Here is a 27,425-nt window from a genome sequence, read left to right as displayed (position 1 = left end):
AACAACAATTTTTATACATTAGCATCATGTAATTAAAACTTAAGAAAAATATTTTTTCCCCCACCAGAACTAAGATTTTTACCAGTCTCCATCACAGTTTTATCAGAGGATACCATTTTCAGTGGATATCACTGAAGTTTAGCAGCAGTTCAGTTTTCTGTCATGATGTGCCGAAAATTCAAACTTTACTCCATACATTTATTAGGAGGAATGTGTCCTACCTTGCATGTCAAAGACCTAGTACAGGGTTTCTTGGTTTCCACATCAATGACGCCACAGTATATATCAGGATCAAATTCTCTCTCTAGCAAATGCACACAAATATACCATTATTGTAAAATCAGAGAGATTAAAAAAACATTTTTTGAAAATATTGGTCAGAATTTTAATCATAAAATATATAACTGAACCTGTTCTCAAGACACATGCGTTTAATACTAAATATTAGAAACTGCTGAATTTTAAAAACATTTCCTTTTTTTCTAGTTTCTGACTGGTTGAAATTTAGGCCCAAATCCTGCAGCAGGATCTATACAGACATTTATGACTGTGTCAAGTCTCACAGCAGAATCAAATTCTTCACAGCAAAGGAACATGTATTCATGTAAAAATAACAACCGACTTAAAAGGACACTATATCAGTTTGAATAGTGATGTCTGAATTTTTTAATTTAACATAAGTAACACCCAAAATTACTGTAACTGAAAGATTAGAGAAAACCATTTTCCTGTGTTTCAGTTTACTTTGTGTACGCCATTCAGTTTCCTCTGTATGGGTGGGTCTTTCACACAGCAACAGAAAGACATTTACAGGAATAAGAAAATGTAACTGTAAACCCCCCAACATTGAGGCACTCCAAGGCAGGTATAATACCGGAAGTCAACTTTCTGCACTGTAATTAAAATCTATCGACTACCTGTTTAAAAGAATGTTTTTGATTATATTTATATCTTCATACACTACAACTACTATTAATATAGCAAGCAATATTTTTTAAATTACCTGACAATCTTTTATGTAAGAATTTCCTATTATTTGTACTATCTTCTGGTTTCTTTTCCAAAAATGGAGGCACCGAGAGAAGACCTTTACCATTCAGTATCTGTCCAGGGGAAGGCAAAGGTGGCTTTGGTATTGAGGGACAATTAAGGCCAGTCTTTATTGAGGAACTCACAGTAGTAGAACAAGTTGGACCAACAGCAGTTTTCAGTAGTGCACCATCTATCTTTGGATGAATCTTTTCCACTTTGACAGATGGAGTCATGCTGTAGTTAGTGGGAAATAAAGGAAAAGACCATCTGCAAATAACTGTAGTACCCCATGGTCATGATTATCAAAGCTACCGAATAAGTGCTCCATTACTCGAAAATATTCTGAATTGTTCTATTCAAAACAAAAACATAGGTAATAATAATTCCCATTTTAAATTGGTTAGTCTCTAAGGTGCCACAAGTCCTCCTTTTCTTTTTGCAAATACAGACTAACACGGCTGTTACTCTGAAACCTTTATTTTATATATATTTTTTGCTACTTTCTGATGTCCACAATAAGATGAAAATCAATCCTTTCCTGCTCTCTTTACACTATCTCCTCAGAAACATTGCTACAGCATCAGCAAGGAACTGAGGATGTGTGGTTTAGCAACACAGATAAATGTACATTACACAGTTATAGGGTATTGCACAAACAGCTGGGATGGCCCAATTTTGGCAGAAGACCCAGTGCAAGATGCCCTGTTCTGGGGACAGCAAATTATGGTGCGAGTACAGCAATCAGATGTGTGCAGGTCAACCCTTATGACCGTGTGTGAAGTACCACACAAGTCTGGATCAGATCACGCACATCAGATTATAGGATCTGGACCTATTTTGGAATGGTCTTCACTGAGAAAGATTCAAGCTGCACCTACATAGGATTTCTCCTGGAGCAATGCTGTTGGTTTGCCTATGCTGTAGATCAGTGGTCTCCAAACTTTTTATGCCCAAGATCACTTTTTGAATTTATGGGCAACCCAGGATCTACCCTGCCCCTTTCCCAAGGCCCCGCCCCACTCACTCCATCCCCCCCTCTCTCCGTCACTCGCTCTCCCCCACCCTGACTCACTTTCAGCTGGCTGGGTAGGGGTTTGGGAGGGGGTGCGGGATCTGGGCTGGGGCCAAGGGATTTGCAGTGTGGGAGGAGGCTCTGGGCTGAGCCTGGGGAAGGGGCTGGGGTGCAGAAGGCTCCGTGCGCTGCCCCTCTCTGCAAGCACCACCCTGAAGCTCCCACTGTCTACAGCTCCCTGTTCCCGGCCAATGGGAGCAGCGGGAGTGGTGCTTGCAGGCAGGGGCAGCAGGGCTGCACTGGCCACTTCCAGGAGTGGCGTGGGGTCAGGGCAGGCAGGGAGCCTGCCTTAGTGGTAGCCCCGCTCCCCCACTGGAGATCGCCATCGACTGGGAGATCCTCTAAGATCGACCAGTCAATTGTGATCGACCAGTTGCTGATCACTGCTCTGCACAGATCTCCTTTAGAGCCTTCCCAACAGATCACTGCATTTCATCTTTCATGACCAAACACACAAAATACTTAAAACTGTTACAAATCTTTGCACCAGCTTCTGTGCAACTGAAAACATTTCAATTGATTCTCAAAAGAATATACTCACATTTTATCGTGGGGAACTTTGCTATGTACCGGATGCATTAACCTATTGTTTCCACTGATCTGCAGCTTGTCTTTGGGTGATTTCAACAACTTGGAATTGGATGATGATGCACTAGTGCCTCCACTGGATGAGCGATTGCTCCCACTTCCACTGCTACCTTTGCTCTTTGAAGACAAAGATGAAAAGAGGGAAAATACTGAAGAAGAGGGAGGGGTCAAAGGTGGCTTGCTGGAGGAGCTGTGTCTTCTTTCTGAAAGGAAAACGAGTGTTTGTAAATCTCAGAGTAAACATAGAAACAATTCCAAAGTACCGTACTTCATCATCTGCTCCATTAAAATTGTTCCTTTACCGGTCCGGGGGTGCCCTACCCCACACAAGCCCTATAGGGTTCCACACATCACAACCATGGTGTACTGAGACTCCCTTCAATGCTGCTCCCTAATCAGTCACTGGAATGACTTTTAACTTGGTGAAGTTCACTCCTCCACCAACAATGCTTAGCTGAACAAGCTGCCTTTTAAAAAATACTTCCATGTGCCTCTCAATCCACGGAGCACAAGACTCGGAATCAGATCCAGGTCTCCAACATAGGAAAGCACAGAACTATCACTAGGCCAGCCAAGCTTAACTCTCACATTTCATCAAGAATTATCAAATGTTTTGTTCTAATGCCTCCTAACGGTCAAAACAGTAATAGGGTGAAAGAACTTTCACACTAATCTTTTGCCACTGCAGGCTAAGCGGTCTCACAGTCCAGTTTGCACCCCAGGGACCCCACCACACTCACTCTCTGGTCTATTAAATTAGTTCCCAGCAATAAAGCAATTTAGAAAGCCAAAAAAAAAAAAGCCCCCAAAAAAACAAAAAAAAACCCCACCTCTTACATCTGGAACACCATTAAGACACTTCTAGATTTATACTGTAATTTTCCTGGGAGCAATTCTCCTCCCCTTTCATAATCTGACCAGACCAGTTACGGCAGAAATCTATCTTACAGTATCAGACCTCAGTGACTCAACGCATTCATAGGAAAAATAGTTATCCAGGTGCGTTCTTTGTTTTTTAACCGTGAAAAAGACACCTGAATTGCTGAACTGAGAGCAGGCAGGTTCCCATAATGTACGTTTCAGAAAAGAAGTGACTGAGTTTATGGAGTTACATTTAATAAAAGGATAGCCATGCCATTAACATAAACAAATGTTTAGATATATTTCATTTCAAACTTATAGCCTGTAGATTTTAAATATGTATATGTGATTACAGTTAATTGCCGAGTTCCACTGCCTACACATCTCACAACTACATGGGATATCCAGTTCCATCTGCATACAAACATGGCAATAAGCCATTCACTCACCTAATATCTGCGTAACCCAAACTCCCTGTGGTTGCTAGATAACACAGATAGACAGCTATCCTACAGGCATGTCTGTGTCTCCACCAACTGGCCAAGTGCAGCATACCAGACCACAGAACTAGGGTGCATGTGTGGAGCGTGAACAGGCACTTGCTTGTTGTTAGTAATAATGTTTCTTCTCAGCCGATACTGTTAACATTGCTTAAGGCCAACCATTTGGCTATTCCAATCTCAGAAATGGCCACAGGGCTATGACAAAACCTAATTAAACTGGCAGGAAGCTTGCCCATCAAGTTGTGACAAAATTGCAATGAACTCTGTCACCTGTTGGGTATACGTAATGATCATGTCCCCCACTCTATACATCCTGCATGATGACCCATCAGGCACAGGGGAACGTGCAATACTTTGCTGAGATTCTGCTAATTCAATCCAGGAAAAAAATTCCTTCCCATCCCTAAATATGTCACTCTGTGCCCAATCAGGACCCCAGTTACAGGTTGAAGCCATCCACAGAAGGTCACCAACCCTGTGCCAATCTAGCCAGCAACAGCATTGCCACCCCCAACTCTCAGCAAGAGCGTCAGGGAGAAGTAACCATGGAGAAGCGAGTCAACCTCTCCCCACTAGGGCAAGAAAGGTGGGGGGAGCACCAGACTGAGGCCAGCAAACTCGATCCCCAAGCATTTGGGAGCAAGAATTTTAAACATGTTCCTGGATGCTGAACTAAGGTATTTATAACTGAGGAGATGAACAGATTAGATCAGGAAACTAGAGTCATGAAATGGGGTCTGTAACTGACTCACTGAGTGACTCTCAACAAGTCCCTTATGCTCTGTACCTCTGCTTATCTCTCTGTGAAATGGGTATAATTATTGCCAGCACCTTACAAGGATATTGTTTGTAAAGAGCTCTGAGATCCTCAGATAACATTTTCCACAGAAATATAAAATAATTGCAGTAACTATCACCACTTTTTCTTTAAAATACCCGATTTAAAATGATACAAGAAATCTTCTATGATGTCCAATATTAACCACTTAACATATTTACAAAACTAGACATTGTACAAGAGAGTTTCAAGCAAAGCATATTAGCATCTTATATCCTAGTAAATGGATGCGCTTCTAATATGACAAACCGTTTATTGCCAAATGTCTTTTTATAGTAATGGCAAGAATCCCTGGGTAGCTTTGATAAGTTACTATTTGAAGGCTATTAGTTCAGTGAAGTTTTATGATGCAGCTAGGCTCCATACATGAACCATGACAGTATCGCTGTGTGAATTACTGAGATAAATTAGTCAATATCCCCCAAACTACTGTATATTTAGCAAATTCAAAGTCCAAATACCTGTCACAGTTAAAAATAGTTTTTGATAATGTCATAGGTCACCAATGTGATCTATTTTTAACTTAATTTAATTTATTTAAAATAAGAGAAGGGTGTTACTTCATTTAAGTGTGTTCGGAAAAGAAAAAAGGATTAGGATAAAAACGGAGGTTATCATCTTGCAAATCATCATTAGTGTTAAACTGTGTAAAATACCAATGTTATCAATTAATCCAAAGGATATGAATACTGTCTTTTTCTAGTGAGGGCTGTTCAATTAGCCCTGGATTAAGGCTGGACTAAAAGATGGCCAGACTATACTGTTGTTTGTATTGGTATCATAGAAGGAAAGCCAGTCTTCGTGCAAGTAAAATAATACAAAAAGAAAAACCCTTTTAACTGGTGATAATTAAAGAACCGACCTAGGGGGCTGAGACTGTTACTCAAACATCAGGGTTACAAACCATACGGCACAAACCCATGTTGTGATCAATATTTTTAAAACGGTGACCTGAATCAGCGTGTTTTCTTTTGTGCAGACCCTGAAAACTTTTGTCCCTTCATGGGGATATCTTGATTTTGCAGACTAGATATTTATACTAATATGCAGGTTCTTCACTAACTCAATGGCATTGTGATATTCCCAATAGCCACAATAACTTCAAGCTCTAGACTGCCTGCACACTTGGAATTTTAGGGAATTTCCACAGCATTGGTCTAGCACCAACGGAGCTTTCCAGCTGCTGCAAATGGTGAGCACTAGAGTAGGCCAACCACCAACATTTTACCACTGTCCATTAAAATGAGCTATGCTAATGGTATACACACGGTTGAACAAATCCCCAACCAGATCCAACAGGTGAGGATCTAGCCTCCTGTAGAGAGCCAAGGGCCTAATCACCAGAATTAGAACTCTTCTTTGCCTTGATGCCTACAAAAAAACCTGACAACAGTTAGGCTGCTGCAGTTTGGAGGCCACAGCCTACCATGCTGACCAATATTGTCCTACTTTACAGCCCCACCGGTCTATATCCATCGTCTCTGGTCTTACACTTCCCTGTAAACTCTCTGGGGCAGGGATTGTTTCTTTGTTTTATATTTGTACCATGGGGCTAGGTATAGGACTGCGCTCCTAGGCCCTGAGATGATAACCATGATAAAACAACAATAATAGAATTGTTCAAGCATAAAGATTGGCAATTTTTTTTTTTCCAAAGTATGGACAGTAGTTAGGGAGAAGGACAACTAGAGAGTTTAACATAAAATGGAGGTTTTCTAAGATATGTTTCAAGTACCAATAGAAATGCTTATTTTAGAAATTTAGGATAGCAATGCAATCTTTATCCTGCATATCACAGAGAAATCTGGTGCAGATGCTATGACAATAGAGTCGTGTATATAAAGTACTCATAATTACAGTAGGAACAGGTTTTGAAAAATGTACTCACCAACAATGATTGAGGGAAAGGGATGCTAATATATCAGTTTCTGTAGATTATAATCTTTCATTTTTTTTTTAAATTAAGTTTCTGGCCTTTATGACCGCAAAGAAAACCATCCAAATGTAGTTAAACAATTTCAATGTCTTCCTGAGTCTGCAAGTTTAAGTGGGGGGGGAGGAGGGGTGTGAGAAATTAACAAGATTCTGGTCACTTTCACGGTTCAGAACTCTGTGAATAGCAGCAATAGCAAGCAGTGAAGTTATTGGTGGGGTAGTAGGATCCACCTGATAGCAGTGTCACTGTGGACTACAAGGATCAAGCTTTTATGTAATTATGGGTCGTCATTTGAGAAGTTTTTCTGATGGTAGGTTGAGACATAACAGAGGCAGTCTACTTGTGCTGTTTGTTGCGAGGAGTTTTTGTGAGTTGGTAATACTACCTGTTGCTTGTGTTTAACGTAGGTTGTATGCTGAAAGACTTGGCACAAGGCAAAATGAATAGGACTTTTTGGCAAAAATTAATACATTTAAAGTTAGGGGCCAAACCCCAAATTTAGGTACCTAAATAAGTAGACTGATTTTCAAAAGTCCTAAGCATTTAGTAGTTCGTGTTGACTTTAATGGGAGCTAGTGGGTACAATCACACCTCTGAACTCCCTCTATTTTTGCAACATCTTTTTCAACAGAGCATGACCAAGATGATATGCCAACATATCAACATTATGGGAATGAGAGATAACAGTCCCACTCTATGGGACTTATCCATCATAAGAATGACACCACTAGTAAGAACACCACCTACAATGCTCACATCCCCTTCGACCCAAGGAACCCCAAACCAACCAGTGAATGTACAAACAAAATATGAAAAAAATCAACCTACAATCAAATAAAAAGGAAATTAATAAAATCTAGCAAATCAAAACCACAAACCTTACCTCGGAATTTTCACCCTAAAAGGGAAAAGGGACAGAGACTCTAGGAAGTCCACTATAGACTTTGCTATTGATTTTACATGGAAGGTGCTCAGATACAGTACTATAATGACGGGTGGCAGTATAAACCCTATATATAAAGATATAAGCGAGATATAAAGCTTTGGTGTAGTTATATCTGGAATACTGTATTTGCTTTGGGGTTGCTCAGCATCAGGAAGAAAGTGACCTAATGCTGCCAACTCTCACGATTTTCTTGAGACTGGTGATATTCTTAAAGACTTAGCATCTGTAGTCATGAGAAACTTTTCCCCCCAGTCCTCAAAATCCTTGAGCAGAGCTTGAAAACTTTAATTCTAAAAGGATTAAACATCAGAAAACAAATAAAAAGAACTGCATATTTTAATAATGATCATTAAGCCAATCTCAGGTTTTGAACACTTAGGGATGGCAATACTGTTGAAAAAAGGAATGAGTTCAGATAACACAAACAAAAAATGATGAAGGACCAAGCATGTTTATTGCACGTTTTACTTTTGCTTTTTTCCCTGTTCACATACAATACCGAAACAGCTTATGAATTTCTTAAATCTTTTCAATACTATTCACCAAATAATTTTGGCTAATTATTTCCAATCTGTAGATTGCATCCATGCAGTTCACCAAAAATATTCAGTACTCATTTTAGCTCTTTTAGGGTTTTAGTTAGACTTAGCACACACTTATATCCTGAAACTGGAAGAGTGTAATTCAGAATCAAGCTTCCAGTGAGAATACTCATTTATTAATTCAAAATTTGTTTTTAATATTCTCCAATATATTCTTAAAATTAGCTATTTCTGTTTATACTCTTGACAGCAAACTCATTTTCTCAAATGAACCAAAAAGGAGCATTAACACAGTCAAAATGCTCTACTTACGAGGAACGATTAGAAGAATCAAATATTCATTACTTGGTTAAACTATAACTAGGAGATGGGAAGAGACTTGACAGCAGTCTACAAACTAACACCAATGATGGAAAGGAATTAAGGACACAAGTAGAATTAATGAGATGAAATTAAAGGCGAATGTAGGTTAAATATCAGGAAAAGATCTGGAGATTAAAGATCTGTTAGGCTGGGAAACTATCTCCCAAGGGAAGTGGTACAAGCTCTACTTTATAACTAGACTAAACTCCAGAAAATATACAGTAGGGGAACACAATCCTGCCTTGGCAAGGTCGTCTCTAATTTCTTTGGCCAATACTGAGCCTGGTACTGACAATCATGAGACAGATGCAGTTTGTCACAGATGCACAACCATCACTGGAATGTGGGGCATTTGCGGGCAGAAGTGAGGTGCAAAAGGGGTCAGTGAATTTATAAAATAGGTTTTGAATTTTAAGTCACGTTTGAATTAAAACCTGAGCACCAGCATGTTAGTCAGGAAGATTTATTTTTCCAAGTATTGTAATACATTAAAAGATGTGTGAGAAATAATGCAGAACAGAACAAAAAACATTTTCAAAAGAATAACTGTAAAAGTTTGTATGTACAAAGTGTTTACCTAATTTAGCAACACTGAATGTATTGTATTGAGGGGTTGTGGAAAAATTACAGACCGTGGAGATTACATATAGTATTTTGTTTTGATCTCCATCTCAAAGAGCCTTACTTGAACAGTTTTGGTATATTAATATATATTCACAAAATTAAAAAAAAAACAAACAAACCAAGCTTGTTTTAGGCTTTCTTCTCCTTCAGTTGCAGATGCTGTATCTGTTCTGCTTTGGGTATATGAGTCAGGAAAATGCCCACCAAACATTAAATGAGAACCTCTTACACTGTACAGTGTCCATGAAATAGGTTATAAAATATTAAAACAGTAAAAGTAACTAATAGTGTAATGCTGGAATACTAGGAAATGTGGACTCAGTCTTTTTATAACAGATCATTACTTTTATGGTGGTACATTATCAATAAAATAAAATGAGGCCTTTTCCCCTCAGCTATTTCCAAGCCTTTGATCTCTAATTTTGGGTAATCTGCTTGTCCCTGTTTGCTGCTGAATGATTTACCAGAGGTGGGGATACTATTACTACCGGTAGTTTGGGACGATATGAATGGGAACCAACAGCTGCACAGTTCAATCACATTATTCTGCCAGCACATTTAATGATATTATGTCTCCATCTTGGTGTTACATTCACATTTTCAAGTGAGATTTCTTTAAACTGTGTCATGTAAAAACTAGTTTAAGGAATACAGCAGCTTTTCCTTGTGTGAGAAAATTTAATACTCTTCTCCAAACTCGACATTCATTTTAAAGTACGGCTATGTTGAGACGTATTTAGTATCAGTTTGATAATGTCCTTTAATGGAATGATTACCATACAAACTTACTGAACACTCAAGAAGATCTGGCATACTATGCTGAACATATTACATTGCTTAACACTGCTTAATCATCTGCCAATATATTACAGTTCCCATTTATCATTATCTATGACTCAGTCTAAAAATATTTTAAACTAATTATGTCCAGGTGTTTTACAGTTTCTATAACATCCTTGTTTCCTCCCCTTCACACCACCATTCTCCCTAAATCAAAAAACTATACTTTAATAGTATCTGATGTGTCTTTTATGTGACAGCTCAAAAGGACATTTCAAATGGTACAGCAATGATTTTTCAAGCTAATAACTTAATTCCAGTATTGAAAGTCTGTTTAAAAAAAAATCAAAAAGATGTAATCTAGATTGTGGACAAACAACTTAGAAGTATTCTGGTACCCCCGTCAGACATGCACTAGGCACACAACAAACCTGCTGTCACACAGAAAAGTAAAAACGAAACCACTCCATATTTTTTTGACTCTCCAAGAGCTCAATCCTATGAGGTGCTGAGCACTCTCATCTCCCCATCAAAGCCCATGGAAGTTGAGGGTGCTCAAAACTTTGCAGGAGCTTCATATAAATATTAGAGCACATTTTTAATGAAACCCCTAAAAAACCCAAACATCTTTACCAATAATTTGCACGTGGCTCATTCTCCATACAGTGACTAAAAAATTACATAGATCCAGAGTTAGAAATCCCCTGGAAAAGGGCATACATTTTTTCAATTTCTATTACTACAATAACCATACTGAAAGATATGTTCCTGAGTACCAAGGACTCATGATAGAGCAAGACATGTGAAATGATTACTGCCTAAGCAATACAGAATACTGCAATAGAAAAGAAAATATCCGCTTGAAATCCATTCAAATTTTTTAAAAAGTTAAGCGGTTTCTAGAACTTCACTTGCCCCGTAGTCCTACTGCCAACGTTTGGAGTGTTGTAAAAGCATTTCAGTTTTTTTCCCTTTTGCTGTGTGAAAGCCTCACATGTAGAAAAAGGGAACCAACTGACTACACAGGGAAAACCTTTAAACTAACTACACACAAAGTGCTGTCAAATGCATAGAGTAAACTGGAGGGGGGGGGGAAGCAGCTGATTACCTCTTTCCGTTAGTACTAGGCTGTTGTATCACTAGTGGGTAAACAGTTTTCAGATAAAAAAGTGTGATTTTTAACCTTACTTCCCCTTAAGACTTACACCACATCAGAAGGTCTCTCTTGTATAAAGTTGAAGAGATTGTTTTATATAAATCACCACTCTCATTGCCGTATGTTTAACACGGCAGGTATCAGAGCAGCAGCCTTTCTAGTTTTCCCGAATGTCCTGTTCAATATTATACTTAATTTAATAACCAAATCTTTCAGACACTTTTGGTGGTTTTCATTATTCCTGTATGTCAATTAATAGGTATGGACAACAGAATATAAAACGAATACATCAAAAGTTTTGTAAGCTCAAGTTTTTGTACTGGACTCCTTATGCAAGTATTGGGCAATGAATCAAACTGACCTGTGCCAATGCGAATAGAACACATGAAAAATGAAGCAACCCCACTCAGCTGAACACACAGAAATCTACTTCTATGAAAAATGCTGCAACCTTAATTTTCATTCACAAGGCTACAGCTGTTTCACTTACTTACATGTAAGAATTTAGTTCAGACAGTGGAAGTACTTAGACATACATATGTTTTTGCTACAAAGAGTCAAGAATGGTTTTGTTTAAAATCCATTTTAAATTTGTTTACTGTCTCACACTTCTAATTTCTCCTACAAAACAAAGATAATAAAAGTGCTAACATGAACATTTCACATCTTCCACTAAGCAGAAGTCCCAAAGTGTATGATTTTCATATTTTGCTACTCTTCAATTGTGTTGGTTTATTGTTAAAGTGTTCAGACTGCCCCATACAGTATTATTCAGACAAAACACTGAAATAACTAGTTTTCATACAAATCCATATGAACAAGGAAATTTAAAGTTGAAACTGATGCTTCTTTCTGCAAAGTAGTTAGATCACTGTGGAATTCCATCCATCAGGCAGTACTATATCTACAGAAATAACTAGGTACAACAGACCACTGAAGATACAGACTTAATTTCATATTTGCATTTCATGTGTGTGTCAAACGGAACATAAAAACAGTACTGTATTTTATTGGTTTCCTTCCTTCCATTGCCAGAGAGGTGCATAAAGCTGATCCAGTTACAAAAAGGACACTGATTAAAATAGTATTTAAAAACCTCAAAACAAACACCCATAGACACAGTACACAGGGTTACTCTTCTAGCAGCACGTGGCTCGCTGAGAGCAATCACCTATGAGATACATTGGTCTGCTGCGCACTCACTCACTGCTGCTTCATTATCATGTTCGAATCATGGGGCCTAGATACAAGGATTCTGCCTTAATCTTCAATTGATGTTCCTTTAATCATCAGATCAGTTTTGTTTGCCTGATAAACCAGGATTGGGTCAGTTCATTTTCTATTGTGTGGTGTTTAAAAATATGTTATTTATTGAACAGACTGTGTTTAAACAACTGATATTTTCCAACACAAGAGATTTACAAGGACAAATCCTTCTGAGAGCACAGGTTATTGATGTGATAGAGTACTAAGGCTCATTAAGTGATGTTCCAATCTATCAATCCAGTCTGGCTGTAATACATGTTCACTAGAAACTTTGACTGAGAATTCTTGTTACATTTTTGTAACAATGATAATGCAAGTGACCAGCAGAGGATATTAATGTAATAACTGCTGTTGAGCAAAATATCAAAGGGTACATAACAAACAACAATATAGTTATGTCACACCCTTCACACAAGAGTTACACCACAAAGCCACCGTTTTGAGGTGGGTTAGTTAAGCTAGTAATAACACAGTAACATTGCAGTTAGGGTGACCAGAGGGACTTGTCCGGGTTTTTTGGTCTTTGTCCCGCGTCCCAACCGATGCATGGTCGGGATGCCAACCGTCCTGATACTGCAGCTCTGGCAGCTCCCGCCGCCTTTTTTTGTTTTTGTTTTTTTGCTTCCCCCTTTGTCTAGATATTTCGTCCGTTTCATCTGGTCACCCTAATTGCAGTGTATCAAGAAATGCAACTCAACTGCATGGCACATCCTGCAGGTCAATGGTTCTCAACCACAGGTACGTGTACCCCTGGGGATACGCAGAGGTCTTCCGGGGGTACATCAACTCACCTAGATATTTGCCTAGTTTTACAACAGGCTACCTAAAAAGCACTAGCCAAGTCATTACAAACTAAAATTTCATACAATGACTTGTTTATACTGCTTTTGTACTACACACTGAAATGCAGGCACAATATTTATATTCCAATTGATTTATTTTATAATTGTATGGTAAATATGAGAAAGTCAGCAATTTTTCAGTAATACCGTGCTGTGACACTGTAGTATTTTTATGTCTGATTTTGTAAACAAGTAGTTAAGTTAGTTGAAACTCAGGGTACACAAGACAAATCAGACTCCTGAAAGGGGTACAGTAGTCTGGAAAGGTTGAGAACCACTGCTGTAGGTATTATGGCATTTTACGTTTGTATACTTCTAGCATAATGGGGCCCCGGATCCTGGCTCGGGGTCCCTAGGTACTATAAATAAGTAATATGCATAAACTATTTCACTAGGAAAACAGTGATAGAAAATACTCCTTAGGTGCAAAGTTAACATTGCTTCTGAAATCTTAATCCCTGCATTTCCTGATTTTAAAATAAATAAATAAATAAGTATGCTTACAACACAGTGTGTACTCTGCTTTGCCTGTGATTCACAATGCCATCATTTAAAACTCTGATTAGGATCTGATGGTGACACTTCATTAAGAGTATGTCTAGCGTACAATAAAAGGTGTGTCTTTTGTTAGTTAGCACGTTTTAAAACCTTAGGGTTCACCTCCACAGATAACATGTTAAAATACAGCTTGCCCTGTCCACATTAGAACTTCAAAATGTGTGAGCTAACATGATTTAAAACTACACCTTAAGATGAGTGGAGTAGCAGAGGAGTGAGTTCACATAGGTAATGCTCTTGTTCGGCTGGAGTCAGTTTTCTATCCATTTTTATTGAAATGTTTATATCTTCCTTGTAGAAAAAGACAGGGGCATTTTTTTTTTAATTTAAATCTTCAAATTTGCATAATACTGTACATCATAACAACTACAAAGGCCTCACCCACCTCATCCCACAGGAATGAGGATTCACAATTCTTTGCATTTACAGATTTGTTCCTGCCTGTGATGTTAAAGCAACTTTCTGGAAGATTCTGCTGGGTGCATGTCAGTGAGACAGCCACAATCTCTCTCACGCTGCTGTACCTCCCGACAGCCTCTTCTTCTGTGTAAGCCCGACCGTCAAGCCAGACTGGGAGAATATGCAGCAGTATCAAAAAAGGGGGGAGACTTCATTAGACTCCGATGAAGTCTTAGCTTAGCAAATATTGACTGAGCATGGTCAGAAGAGATTTTTCAGACCCTAATACATTGAATTTACCCCCTTCCAACCACATGAGAAATTACTCCTCACTGAGAACGATAACAGTGTTACTTTTTAAACTTCAGTTGTCCTTCTGCATCCTTGTTTTCAATTTTATTTTTTTTTACTGCTTTAGGGCCTCATTGTGCTAGGCACTGTATAAACAGATAGAAAGGAAAGAGTATATTTTTTCCTCCTTCCCACGGTCATCAAACTCAAAAATATTACTGAAAGGATTTTTCCTCAAAACTGCCCATAAAATAATCACCTTCAGGCAGAGAAGAGAAGGTTTCATAAACATTTAGAAAAGTTAAGAGCATGTGAAAATAGGGCGCTATCAAGCAAATTGTTTTTGCTCCCCCCCCGACCAAATTGTCCAGATGTCTTGCTATAGTAAAAAGAACAATAATTAATAATACCCAGCATTTATCTATTCAAAAAATGGTGCCAACATTAACTTCATAACACCCCTGTGAGCTAGGTGAGCATTATTCTTCCAATTTGCATATGTCAAGAGGAGCTGATGTAACTTGCCTAAGGACATATAGTGAGTCAGTGACAGAGGAAGGATAACATACAACTCCGAATCTCTTGGTTCTCAACTCTGTGCTCATCTCCTCCGACTTTGCTGCCTATTAATTGCTATTGTAACAGCACCCAGAGGCCCCAATCAGGGACCAGGCCCCCTCTGTGCTAGGCCCTGCACACACATACTCAGTGAAAGGATAGTCCCTGCTCCAAAGAACTTCACTATTAACTGCTTAAATACACTCATTTTTTCAAACTGATTTTAAATCCAGACACAAACCAGGAACTCTGGAGTAACATGAAGTGAATTCCCTGAGGCATATAATTATAACAGCTCTTCTCATGCCTGTTGTCACAAGATTATAATTGCGCCAAGCAAAATAACCAGCAGTTTCTGAGCATACTGAATAATTGGCAACATACGAAGAAAGTCTGGTTAAGTATGCTGGACCATAGCTATCAGTATTAAATGCAACTAAGATTAAAACAAAAAATAAACAAAAAATCAGTGAAATCAGTGTGACTGGATTTCAAAATGGGAATGATACACTGAGAGCCATGTAACATTAAAGACCTGTTAAACTAAGTAACCCTCACTTGCTACCCTCCTATCTTTCCCTTTCTCTCATACTCTATGTATTCCTAATGCTAGTTTTCAATTTTTCCATATAGATGACTAATCTGTTTAAATCCCAGATAAATAGACTGCGAGGGCAGCTCAGTAATAAATGTTTACAGAATTTAAGATCTCTTTTTACATGGTTTTTTTGTTTGTTGGTTTTTTTTAGCCCTCAGGGTTAAAAATAACTTTCAAAATAAGAACTGATGGCAGTGCTGTTTTCTCAAGACTGCAGAAAGACATCTTCTGCTTTTTTACAGCTCTCCTGAGAAGTAAAAGAATGAAATTAGCAACACCCCGGTCAGGTGCTTTTCAGCTGTTCAGAACTTTATGGGTCATATTGAAAATGTCAAGAACCATGTGGGAAAGTCAGGGTGGCAGAGGCAGGGTCTTGAACTATTCATAGGGCAGAATCACTAACACAAAATGGAGCCACAGATGGGGCAGTCCGGAGGCTAAGGGAGAAGAAGCATCTCCCTTTCAGCAGCCAGGTGGCATAAGGCCTTCATATTTACCATATCCCTACTAGAAAGAGACTGATGCAAAACATGGAGCCACTGAGCACAACTCAGGGATAGCATCCAGGAAGAAATCCCAACACAAACCCAGAAGCTTGACAAGAGGTCAGGATGGGATGGATTTCTCACCACGAAATTGCCTCTGGAACTTTAGGTTAATAGATGTCTTGTAAATCTGTCAAGCCCCAGGTTATTATGGAAAGATAGAGCATCTGTGTGATCTCAGGTTGCAGCGATTACAACATCCACAGTAGAGTATATTAACACAAATCTCTGTGTTGCCTGTTGAGGACATTACAATAGCCGCATGGTTTGATTACAATATCAGGCACTGTATAAACCATACAAAAATTCACTGGTATGGTTTTTTTTTTTTTACCAAATCATTGTTCAGTTTAGAACCCAGTGATAATATATAAAAAACACTGGCAAACAAAGACAACCTACACCTAACCAGGTTTCAGAGTAGCAGCCGTGTTAGTCTGTATTCGCAAAAAGAAAAGGAGTATTTGTGGCATGTTAGAGACTAACCAATTTATTTGCGCATAAGCTTTCGTGAGCTACAGCTCACTTCATTGGATGCGCATCCGATGAAGTGAGCTGTAGCTCACGAAAGCTCATGCTCAAATAAATTGGTTAGTCTCTAAGGTGCCACAAGTCCTCCTTTTCTTTTTACACCTAACCAGCAATGTACATTAAAGTACCATGGGGTCATAAAAAAGAAAAAAGGTTTGGGAAGTTACTGGGGAATTCTCAAAACCACATTCAAGCCAAATGACCTTAACAGGATATTATGGGTTTCCAGATCAAACAAGCAAACAAAAAAAGCATAAAAAAATAAAAAAATACCATTGTAGACAGTCTCACTGAAGGTTCTACGTAAGATGAAGTGTAGGAAAGCATGGAAATAAAGAGCTAAGGTAATCTGAACAACCCTATTTCTGACTCGATATCTCTGCTCATCCTCCACCCAGCAACTACAACAGCAATAAAAAAATGGTTACATTACACCAACACAGTGTTCCTCTTCAACTTTGACAATATGAGTTACACGATCTTACTACATACCGGTAGTGTAATACTGGTGTATCATATTCATTGAACTAATGAAAACACCACTTACCCACTACTTGTGCCACCTAAATGACTACAGGCTATGCTCCAAACTCATCTTTCTTTCAAGAAAGAATATCTCATCACATATTAAAAGACCTACCCTGCATCCATTTTGCTTTCTGTGCCCCTTCACACCACAGTTGCGAATTTTACCATATTACTCTTTTACTATCTACAGTAGCTTGTGTTGTCTGTAGTTACCAAAATCTGAATCCTCATACACTGACTGGTACCCTGCCAGGAAAATCACATTGAATTTGCAAACTTCTCAAAATTTGCAGCTGAACTAATGTATAAGGAATTTTAAAACGGCCCAGCTGCTCAAGTTCCTGACAGACAGGTGACAAAGATGTTATCGCAATGAAAAGATTTCCATATGAAAGGAGAATGAAAAACACAGATTGTTGAGTTTTGAGGGGAGATGAATCAGAGGAAATATGATAGAAATGTATAAACAATCTCAGAAAACAAAGAGCATGGGGACTATCACAGTGCAGGGCAACTGCACCTGTACTTCCCCTTGCTGGCCCAGCAAAGGCACACGCTCTCGGGCTTCAGGCTCCCAAACTGTTGCTTCTTGGGAGAAGACTCCCATCCCCATCCATCTGTATCTACCTAAGCTCTTTGGGGCAGGGACTGTCTTTTTGTTCTGTGTTTGTACAGCACCTAGCGCAATGAGGTCTTGGTTTTTGACTAGGACTCCGAGGTGCTATGGCAATACAAATAAATAATAATAAACGTTTACATCATATGCACTTAAACTGTGGAACTCACTGTCACAAGATATCAGTGAGACCAAAAGCTCTCTAGGATTCAAGGAAGGATAAACATTTACCTGAATACTTAGAATAACAGTTATATTCAATGTTATACAAAATATAACAGACGGAACAAGGAGCAATGGTCTCAAGTTGCAGTGGGGGAGGTTTAGGTTGGATATTAGGAAAAACTTTTTCACCAGGAGGGTGGTGAAGCACTGGAATGCATTACCTAGGGAGCTGGTGGAATCTCCTTCCTTTGAGGTTTTTAAGGTCAGCCTTGACAAAGCCCTGGCTGGGATGATTTAACTGGGAATTGGTCCTGCTTTGAGCAGGGGGTTGGACTAGATGACCTCCTGAGGTCCCTCCCAACCCTGATATTCTATGATTCTACGATATAAAACCTTTATGCTTCAGGGCATAAGATAATTATTAACTGTTGGGCTTTAGAAAGGAACTTCCCCTATGGACAAGAAATTCCACAATTATATATGTATATTATATATGACAGCATATCTTGCACTTTCCTCAGAAGCATATGTCACTGAACACCATTAGAGATGGAATACCAGAGTAGATGGACCACTGGGCTGGTTCAGGATGGCAATTACAAAATGCTAAGAAACATGACGTTAAAAGACAGAACTAGCTGCAATATCAATGTGCTTATCATAGTGACTATATCAGGGGGAAATAAAAAGGTGTCAGGGATATAGGGCCAGCGTTCAGACTGACTGGCATAACTCTCCATCTTCATGCTTTCCAATTTTTGTTTTTGTAAATGGCAAGCCTTAAGAATGGTCACATTTCCTTGTGGGATGGGGGGGAGGGACAGTAAATTACAATATTTTTCAAGGTTCTTTGATTTAAGGTACTCATAAATTTTAAAAACCCTATCTCCACTTTAAAGTTCTGTGTCTTGGAACATAATACTCATGCTGCAACACCCAGGGCAGAAGTGATATCATTTATTTGTTTTTGTTGTTTTAAGATCATATCCTTAATGCTATTTAACACTGGTTTTATGCCTTTATAGCACAAACATTTTATTAAGCATAGGAAAAGAGCAGGCACGCACGGGTAGTCCATTAATTCTACAACAGCTAACTTGGAGCAGTAAATATATAAAAATTTGCTAGGATTCTGCAGAGTATGTTTACTACGTACTGCCTAAAATGTTACAACCAAAGTTTTAGTACACACAAAGTCTCACTCAGCCATTTTAAATTTTATTTTAAAAGAGCCCAGCAGCCAGCTGGGACGTGACAACCTAGAACTAAAAATTAATGCACATCTAGAAATAAAAACATATAACTAGTATTCAATACATTTGGGCTAATAACGTATTCTCATATTTCAGCCCACTGAGTACCATTAAAAGGAAAACGATCATCCTGCCCACCCTAAACAAAAGACCTGGCTTTATAACAGGGAATACATTAGATCTCTGACTTTTAAATTACACTGCTGGGTGCCACTAGGAAGACAGTTAAAATAAACATGTTCTTACTAGTTTATCTCCTTAATTATTAAATTGACAAAATGATACTGAATTGTACAGAAGATTGACAGGATTATAATCTATTTTTTAAAAATGTTTAACTGCTGTTCCTGTCCTCGTTAAAATAGTTTATTTAGATAATTTGTTTTGGATTTCACATTTCTGTAGGGAAACAGTTTTAATTTAACAGATTATGCTCTGTTCTCAGCACTTCCTGTGTCATGAAACCACAGTTACCACAAATAAGATACTTCCCCCCCCCCCCCAGTTAAAACTTTTTAAAATGTTAACTCCAATTTTAGACATCAACTAGGTAAACAATCATATTACTTTATAGTACATTTTAAAAAGAACTACTGTTTCAAGATACTTAGATGGTTTAGTGCAAACCTCAGCATTTTGAGTTAATAGCAAACTCAACTCCCATCTGCTTTTGAACTTTGGCCAAATCTCTCAAATGACATTTCAGAATGGCTTATGTGGGCCGTTTGCAGCAGTTAATCCCTCATTTTGAGATTATCCACTTTGATCAACTAACTCTGCAAAGGCCTTCTACACAACTTCACCAGTGTTCAACTCCACCCCTGGTAGAGTATAAACAAATTTAGAAAATGCACAAAGTATACGCCTTTTAGTTCCATGTAGTGTTAGTACGGAACTATACCAACCTTCTGCAAACTCCATGCAGATCTGGGCTCTTTGCCAATTCCTGCCTCTGAAAACTGCACAAGAAAAGTTACCCAGAGCTTTCAGCCCTGTGCAGAAAGAAAGGCTGTTCTGGAAAGCCTTCTTGTTAACTCCCATTCACATAATTTGATTGTGCTTCATTGCATCCTTGCTACTAAAGCCTTGCATCATCATTTGGGCCTGCCCACAAACTCCAAACAAGCTCCATGTTTGGGTTTATGTAACATTTGCGGCTACAGTAAAATGCACTTGAATCACAAAGGTCCTGGCAGATAAATAGTAAAACAGGAGGTGGAGTCTAACTTCATTTAATATGGTCATACCAGGAGTCCTTGCGGACGTAAATTAACCCCTCTATTTTCACAGCAACTTGTCAGAGTTTGAGAAGGCGGTACTGAAACAATTTATCACGTTGACGTGCTAATCACTTAATATCCCAATTTTCTGACAGTTTCTTTAAAGTAACCTTAGCACCCCAGGTATATTAACATTATATCACAATAAACATATAATACTTAAAACTATCTACAATTACGAAGAATATTAATACCCCAGTTTACAGCTACCATGTTTATAATACTCAAGTACAGAATGATTCTCTACAATTGCTTTGCATTCTGAATGTAAAAAATCTCAAAATCTGATTTCCTTTTACCACAGTACACCGCATTTTTTAGCATTTTCAGATTGTAGTACACGTTACACAAACCTTTTATACGCTATTTTTATGCCAAAGCTCTAAAAGAAATATATGAATTCCTTCCCCACAATTATTGTACGGGTACTAACAGGTGAAATAATGATTATACTCCTATGACTGAAGACTAACGTAGAACTAATTAATATTAAGTAATTTGCTGTTAACTCTGCCTACCACATTTAATTTTATAAGATCAATATTCAAGCATCCCATCTACATAGTAGCAGAAAGAAAAAACTTAAGTCTAACAGTTTGCCAGCCAGAAGTGTGGTTAACACCTGAAGTCATGTATTTGTTTATTATTCACCCCTCCAAAGATGACTGAAATTACCTGGCTCATGCTAAATTACTAACTTCAACCCTATTTCCTGACTGGCCACTTGAAAAAGTTCAGTATACTACCTGACAGAAAAGAATACAGGAGAAGTGGTTTGTGGGTGGTTTTGTTTGGTTGTGCTTTTGTTTCTGTGTTTTATTTTAAACTATTATCGAAGCCAAGATTTCTTTTCACACATATCCAATTGCATTCAAATACATTTTACAAAAAGTAAACAACAGCTTCCGTCTTTGAAATACAAAGGTGCCCAGAGGAAAGACATCTGGCTTCTACAAGTGTCTTGATGTTGTCAGTTTACTTGTTTTACCACCAAGAATGGCTAGCAGAAGCAAGGAATAGCATCCAAGCAGCTTCCTTTTCAGGAAAGCATAGAGCCTGGGGACTACTATTCTAATCAAACAGATTAGAAACAAATAAATCAAGGCATTGCTGAAGCTCACGTCACATGTCTTGCATGTTTAAAACACCAGATAGCAATCAGTGTTTCCCTTTCCCAGGAACTTCAAGAAAGAGTGGTAAATGCTATCTGACCAATAACCACATGAAAAAACAACTTGGTATGACAAGGACATTTGCCTGGATTTTCATTGTGAAAATCTACTTCACTCCACCTATAATCCACTGTTAAAATTAGTGGCAGATACATTTTTGGGGCTTGGTTTTGTTTGTTTGTTTTGTATTTAGTGCATAGTATTTTAGTGCGCTACCAACAATTACATTCTGGTAGTCCTCTGCTTATCTTTAGTGGTCCACAGAATTCAACTACTGTGGGGGATACCAACATTGTTGTCTTTGTCCCCTTGCCATCTTGCATTTATTTTTCTTCATTTCTGTCTATTCCCTTTAAGGAGCAGCAAGGTGAAGATCACAGAAGTGTTTTATCTGCAGAGCAGGCTACTGAGTAGGATAATGCAATCACAGTCAGTTTAATTCTAAGGCAGTGGCATTTATAAAATCATCCTGCTGCTGACTTTGGGTCGGGGAGGCGAGTGCAAAGCAGGGGCAGAGAGTGGAATTAGGAAGCATGGCGGGGTAATTTTACGTGGTGAGAAGTTTGGAAAAGGGTAATGGAATGGCAATACAATTGCTATGAGGGAAAGTGCTGTGATTTTATGCTTCTTTACATTATGCTAGCAACACACAAATTCACTACCTCAGTATATGAGCTTTTTTCACACATTTTCCATAACTCCTTCATAGCTGGCTGACATCTGGAGCATGATATGGAAGCTTCCAAGCAACTTTAAACTCTGTCTTTAGTAAATCTCTATTTATTTTGTCACAGAAGTTTGCCTTTACACTGCCCAATGTATGTCCTACAACTAAATGACATTTTAAAGGGCTTTTCTGCTAACGCAAAAAATACTGTCTGTACAATAATAAAATTGAAAAAGGCGTTGAGTTTAATTTCCTTATGATAATAAAGGTCTTAATAGGTTTTTAAGTTTCGGTTTCTAAAAATACTGTTCAAAATTCTCAAAAACATAAAAAAATAATATATTTGAGATAAACAATTTAATCTGCCAGTTAACCTAGAAATGGTCTTGTTTAGAAGCCTAAAATTAGCCCTATGTGCTGAGGTTCAGTTTGTGTGCATTCACGTCATGCTGGCCTCGAGCCCCCGCAACCAGACTCTCACTTGTCTGCTCCATTCTAGGGAGCAGGCAGAGTACTGAAAATGACAAGAATCCTGCTTTCTAAGTGTCAGCCTGCTTACAAGAATGGAGCAGACAGATAGGAGCAGGGAGAGGAAGAAACAGTGTGATGTGCTTCTGCAGAGAAAGCGAGTGCCCTGGTCTTTGTTATTGTAAGATCACCCAGCAGAGTAATGTTAATTTAAACTACACTGGAACTATAGTATTGGGAGAAAGATGGCTTCCCTTGGAGCCGCAGAGCATGAAGAAAAACGTGCCCCCATCTCTTCACTGCGTGTGCATAGCAATACAAAAAGGGGGATGTATACCAATGCATTAATATTATTAGGCACACACGGAATACCAAATAGCATGGTAGAAAGGTTTGTATTGGCATGAGTTTTAGGATGACCACACTGCTTGTCAGTGGCAACATTATATAATGCAGATCACCTCCAAGAAATGCAAATAAAACCATTATACCACAATATATTGTATTCTGATCTTGCATACATGATGCAAAAAACTGTTTTATGAATGGTTAGAGAAAGAGCTTTAAATAAGTTTAATAGAACTATTTTTTGTATCATGCTCCCTGTAAATCGAGAGATCTTATTTACCATGTGTGCTGGTTGTGCAGCTGTTATATAATAATCTAAGAAGCTAAGTGGTAGTTACTGCATAACTATAGTGGGTTTTTAGAATTTCCTGTATGAATGTATTGATCTAACTTATACTGGGGCTCGAGGCCAGCATGATGTGAATGCACACAAACTGAACCATAGCACATAGGGCTAATGTTTCTGAAACACCTATAATGATTAAATTCAAGGAGAACTGTCCCCAAGAGGAAGATAACAGCCCCAGATAAGGACACCCCACCATACATGAAAGACAATGGGCAAAGTTTTGCAGAGCTTACATCCTCCCCACAAGCCTTGTTCTGCCAATGCTAGGAACTAACAGATCACAGGGCTATAAACTGTTAAAATAGTGACTTGGTCTTGGGGAAAGGAGGTGATCCAAAGGATTAGTAGGCCGCATTTAAAAGACTCCCCATGAAGCTGAGAGAAACGGTTTGTGAGTTAAGGAAATGGTCTAGGACAGCAGACCCCAGAGGTCTCTGTGGAGGTCCATATGAAAGATATCTGGTATCTAGACAAGCATGTAGTCTGTTTAATTGTTTTAAGACTGGTTGTCTCTGAAATGCTTTTGTTGTAAATAATATTTTGCTTTAAGGAGGCTGTTTGATTTCTGGTTACCTCCACCACTGCTCCCAGAAGGAACAGAACTGCAGTGTCTGAGCTTAAGTCAGGCCTGCTGAGGTAATCACAGTGATCTGCAGCCCAGACCTGGTTGGAGAGTAGGACAATTAGATGATCCCACCCCAAGATAGAGGTGACACAGATCTAAAACTTGAGAGGGGGTGCACTCAAAGAGACTGGTGGGGGGAATGACAGGAGGTGCAGTTAGCCTGCGAACTGTGACACATGAGACCAACAGGGATCAAAAAGACCCATAAAAAAACAACACTTTCCCTTATATAAGATTTTAAAGTCTGATATCTTTTTTTCTAGAAGTGGGTGCTCCATCTTCTCCTGTGAATTCTCCCAGCCCAATAGCATAAGGTTCTGTTTCTAGTCCCTGCAGGCACATCAAACAATAGACTTTGGAAGTCATGATATTTTTATGTCTAGAAAAACTGCCACTGACCCAGGATTCAGTTTTTCCTCTCCTGGGCCTCATACAATTGTTTGTGTTTGCTTTTGTTTGTTTTTATTGATTTGTTGGGGGGTGGGTAGGTGGGGAGTGTCGAGGAGAGTGGGAGAAAAAGAGGAAACATCTCTGGCAAGTTGATTTAAAAAAAAAAACAGCAGCTGCTGGGTGCTGCTCCATGTTTGGAATTAGTGTAAATCCTGGAAAGATGAATTGGGGGCCGAGAGGAGGTGTTGTGATAAATTCACTGGTATACGATCCAGTTAGATTGTTCTGCAGTGTCACATGGGTATCAACTCTGCATATGCAGGTACATTTATACAAAAATTAATTAATACTAAACACACACATCATACACACACTAGTCCTTAAAAATTGTCCTATAGATCTTTTACTATTTTCAAGGATTACAAATTTTAGGAAATAGATTTCTAGTAAATATTTTCAATCTCAGCTATTGCTGAACATTGTTACCAGGACTATCGGTTGAGAAGTAGCAAGAAGCTCACGTTCTAAATAGCTGACATGCGTCTTGCTTCCCCGTATACAAACTGGTGGATCTGCAGAGAGAGCGTGATTGCTACCAAAGATCAGCAACTGCCCCACTGCCCTATCACTATGAATCTGGGCATTATGAAGCACGCTGCCCAGAAAAACACTCCCTCCTCAACAGCAGTCAGATTCCATACTGCACAAAATATCGTGAGTGACAGTTGCTGTAATATTCATCCTGTGACTAATGTGATGCGGACACCAGGGCTTACAGTCTTATGGACACATATAAGTTACACCAACTCCCCTAAGCAACGAAGAAGCAAGGAATATTTTTAGAAGTTGATAAGAAGATAGATGGCTTTGTGGCCCAGAGGCTGGGTTGTGGCCAAGGAAGAGACAGTGCAACTACAATTTGGGGACAGGTTTGAGCAACGGTGGCTAAGAGCCACTCTCCTGATCATGGGCCATTTGTGGGCCAATATACTGCGCTGCCAGGGACCATCATGGCCAGTGGGGTTTACAGTAGGCTGGCAACCAGGACTGGCAATGGAGGGAAGAGGTGAGGTGGCCAACTCTATGCCACCTATCGGTACACCACCTACTTCCCAGAGGTGTTGTGAAGCTTGATTAATGTTTCTGAAGCACTCTATACTTCACAATTGAAAGGCACAGAAGAAGAACAAAGCCCTGAGGTAAGTGCGGACGTGGGATACTGGGAGGAAGGACGAGCAGGAGAGCGCAAGAGGGGAGCACTCCTGCCTCATACTGAGAAAGCGGGCGATTAGCGCGTTATCTTAAGTGCCTAGAAGCCTGGGAAACAAGCAGGGAGAACTGGAAGTCCTGGCACAGTCAAGGAATTACGATGTGATTGGAATAACAGAGACTTGGTGGGATAACTCATGTGACTGGAGTACTGTCATGGATGGATATAAACTGTTCAGGAAGGACAGGCAGGGCAGAAAAGGTGGGGGAGTTGCATTGTATGTAAGAGAGCAGTATGACGGCTCAGAGCTCCGGTATGAAACTGCAGAAAAACCTGAAAGTCTCTGGATTAAGGTTAGAAGTGTGAGCAACAAGGGTGATGTTGTGGTGGGAGTCTGCTGTAGACCACCAGACAAGGGGAATGAGGTGGATGAGGTTTTCTTCCGGCAACTAACGGAAGTTACTAGATCGCAGGCGCTGGTTCTCATGGGAGGCTTCAATCACCCTGATATCTGCTGGGAGAGCAATACAGTGGTGCACAGACAATCCAAGAAGTTTTTAGAAAGTGTAGGGGACAATTTCCTGGTGCAAGTGCTGGAGGAACCAACTAGGGGCAGAGCTCCTCTTGACCTGCTGCTCACAAACAGGGAAGAATTAGTAGGGGACGCAAAAGTGGATGGGAACCTGGGAGGCAGTGACCATGAGATGGTAGAGTTCAGCATCCTGACACAAAGAAGAAAGGAAAGCAGCAGAATATGGACCCTGGACTTCAGAAAAGCAGACTTTGACTCCCTCAGGGAACTGATGGGCAAGATCCCCTGGGAGAATAACATGAGGGGGAAAGGAGTCCAGGAGAGCTGGCTGTATTTTAAAGAATCCTTATTGAGGTTACAGGAACAAACCATCCCGATGTGTTGAAAAAATAGTAAATACGGCAGGCGACCAGCTTGGCTTAACAGTGAAATCCTTGCTGATCTTAAACACAAAAAAGAAGCTTACAAGAAGTGGAAGATTGGACAAATGACCAGGGATGAGTATAAAAATATTGCTCGGGCTTGCAGGAGTGAAATCAGGAAGGCCAAATCACACCTGGAGTTGCAGCTAGCAAGAGATGTTAAGAGTAACAAGAAGGGTTTCTTTAGGTATGTTAGCAACACGAATTAAGTCAAGGAAAGTGTGGACCCCTTACTGAATGAGGGAGGCAACCTAGTGACAGAGGATGTGGAAAAAGCTAATGTACTCAATGCTTTTTTTGCCTCTGTGTTCACGAACAAGGTCAGCTCCCAGACTACTGCACTGGGCAGCACAGCATGGGGAGGAGGTGACCAGCCCTCTATGGAGAAAGAAGTGGTTCCGGACTATTTAGAAAAGCTGGACGAGCACAAGTCCATGGGGCAGGACGCGCTGCATCCGAGAGTACTAAAGGAGCTGGCAGAGGTGACTGCAGAGCCATTATCTTTGAAAACTCATGGAGATCAGGGGAGGTCCCGGACGACTGGAAAAAGGCTCTGCCCATCTTTAAAAAA

At 39.4% G+C, this 27,425-nt stretch overlaps 1 protein-coding gene across 5 annotated transcripts in view; it reads right to left on the bottom strand.

Annotated features, from left to right (window-relative positions):
- Positions 1-27,425, bottom strand: part of ATXN7 (ataxin 7) — a 127,485-nt gene that overhangs the window by 15,219 nt on the left and 84,841 nt on the right. For 3 of the 5 annotated variants that reach the window (XM_073350988.2, XM_073350987.2, XM_073350989.2), the window contains exons 6-8: positions 2,646-2,895; positions 1,004-1,299; positions 222-304 (exon numbers count right to left, since the gene is read on the bottom strand). In XM_073350988.2, the coding sequence (XP_073207089.1) occupies positions 222-304; positions 1,004-1,299; positions 2,646-2,895 (629 nt within the window). The remainder of the gene's footprint in view (positions 1-221; positions 305-1,003; positions 1,300-2,645; positions 2,896-27,425) is intronic. The other 2 variants (XM_073350990.2, XM_073350986.2) reach the window with 1 other exon arrangement.

This window comes from Lepidochelys kempii, chromosome 7, assembly GCF_965140285.1.
Source record: "Lepidochelys kempii isolate rLepKem1 chromosome 7, rLepKem1.hap1, whole genome shotgun sequence".
NCBI lineage: Eukaryota > Metazoa > Chordata > Testudines > Cheloniidae > Lepidochelys > Lepidochelys kempii.
Note: the sequence above shows the minus strand (reverse complement) of the source record. Positions and strands in the feature narration are given on the sequence as shown.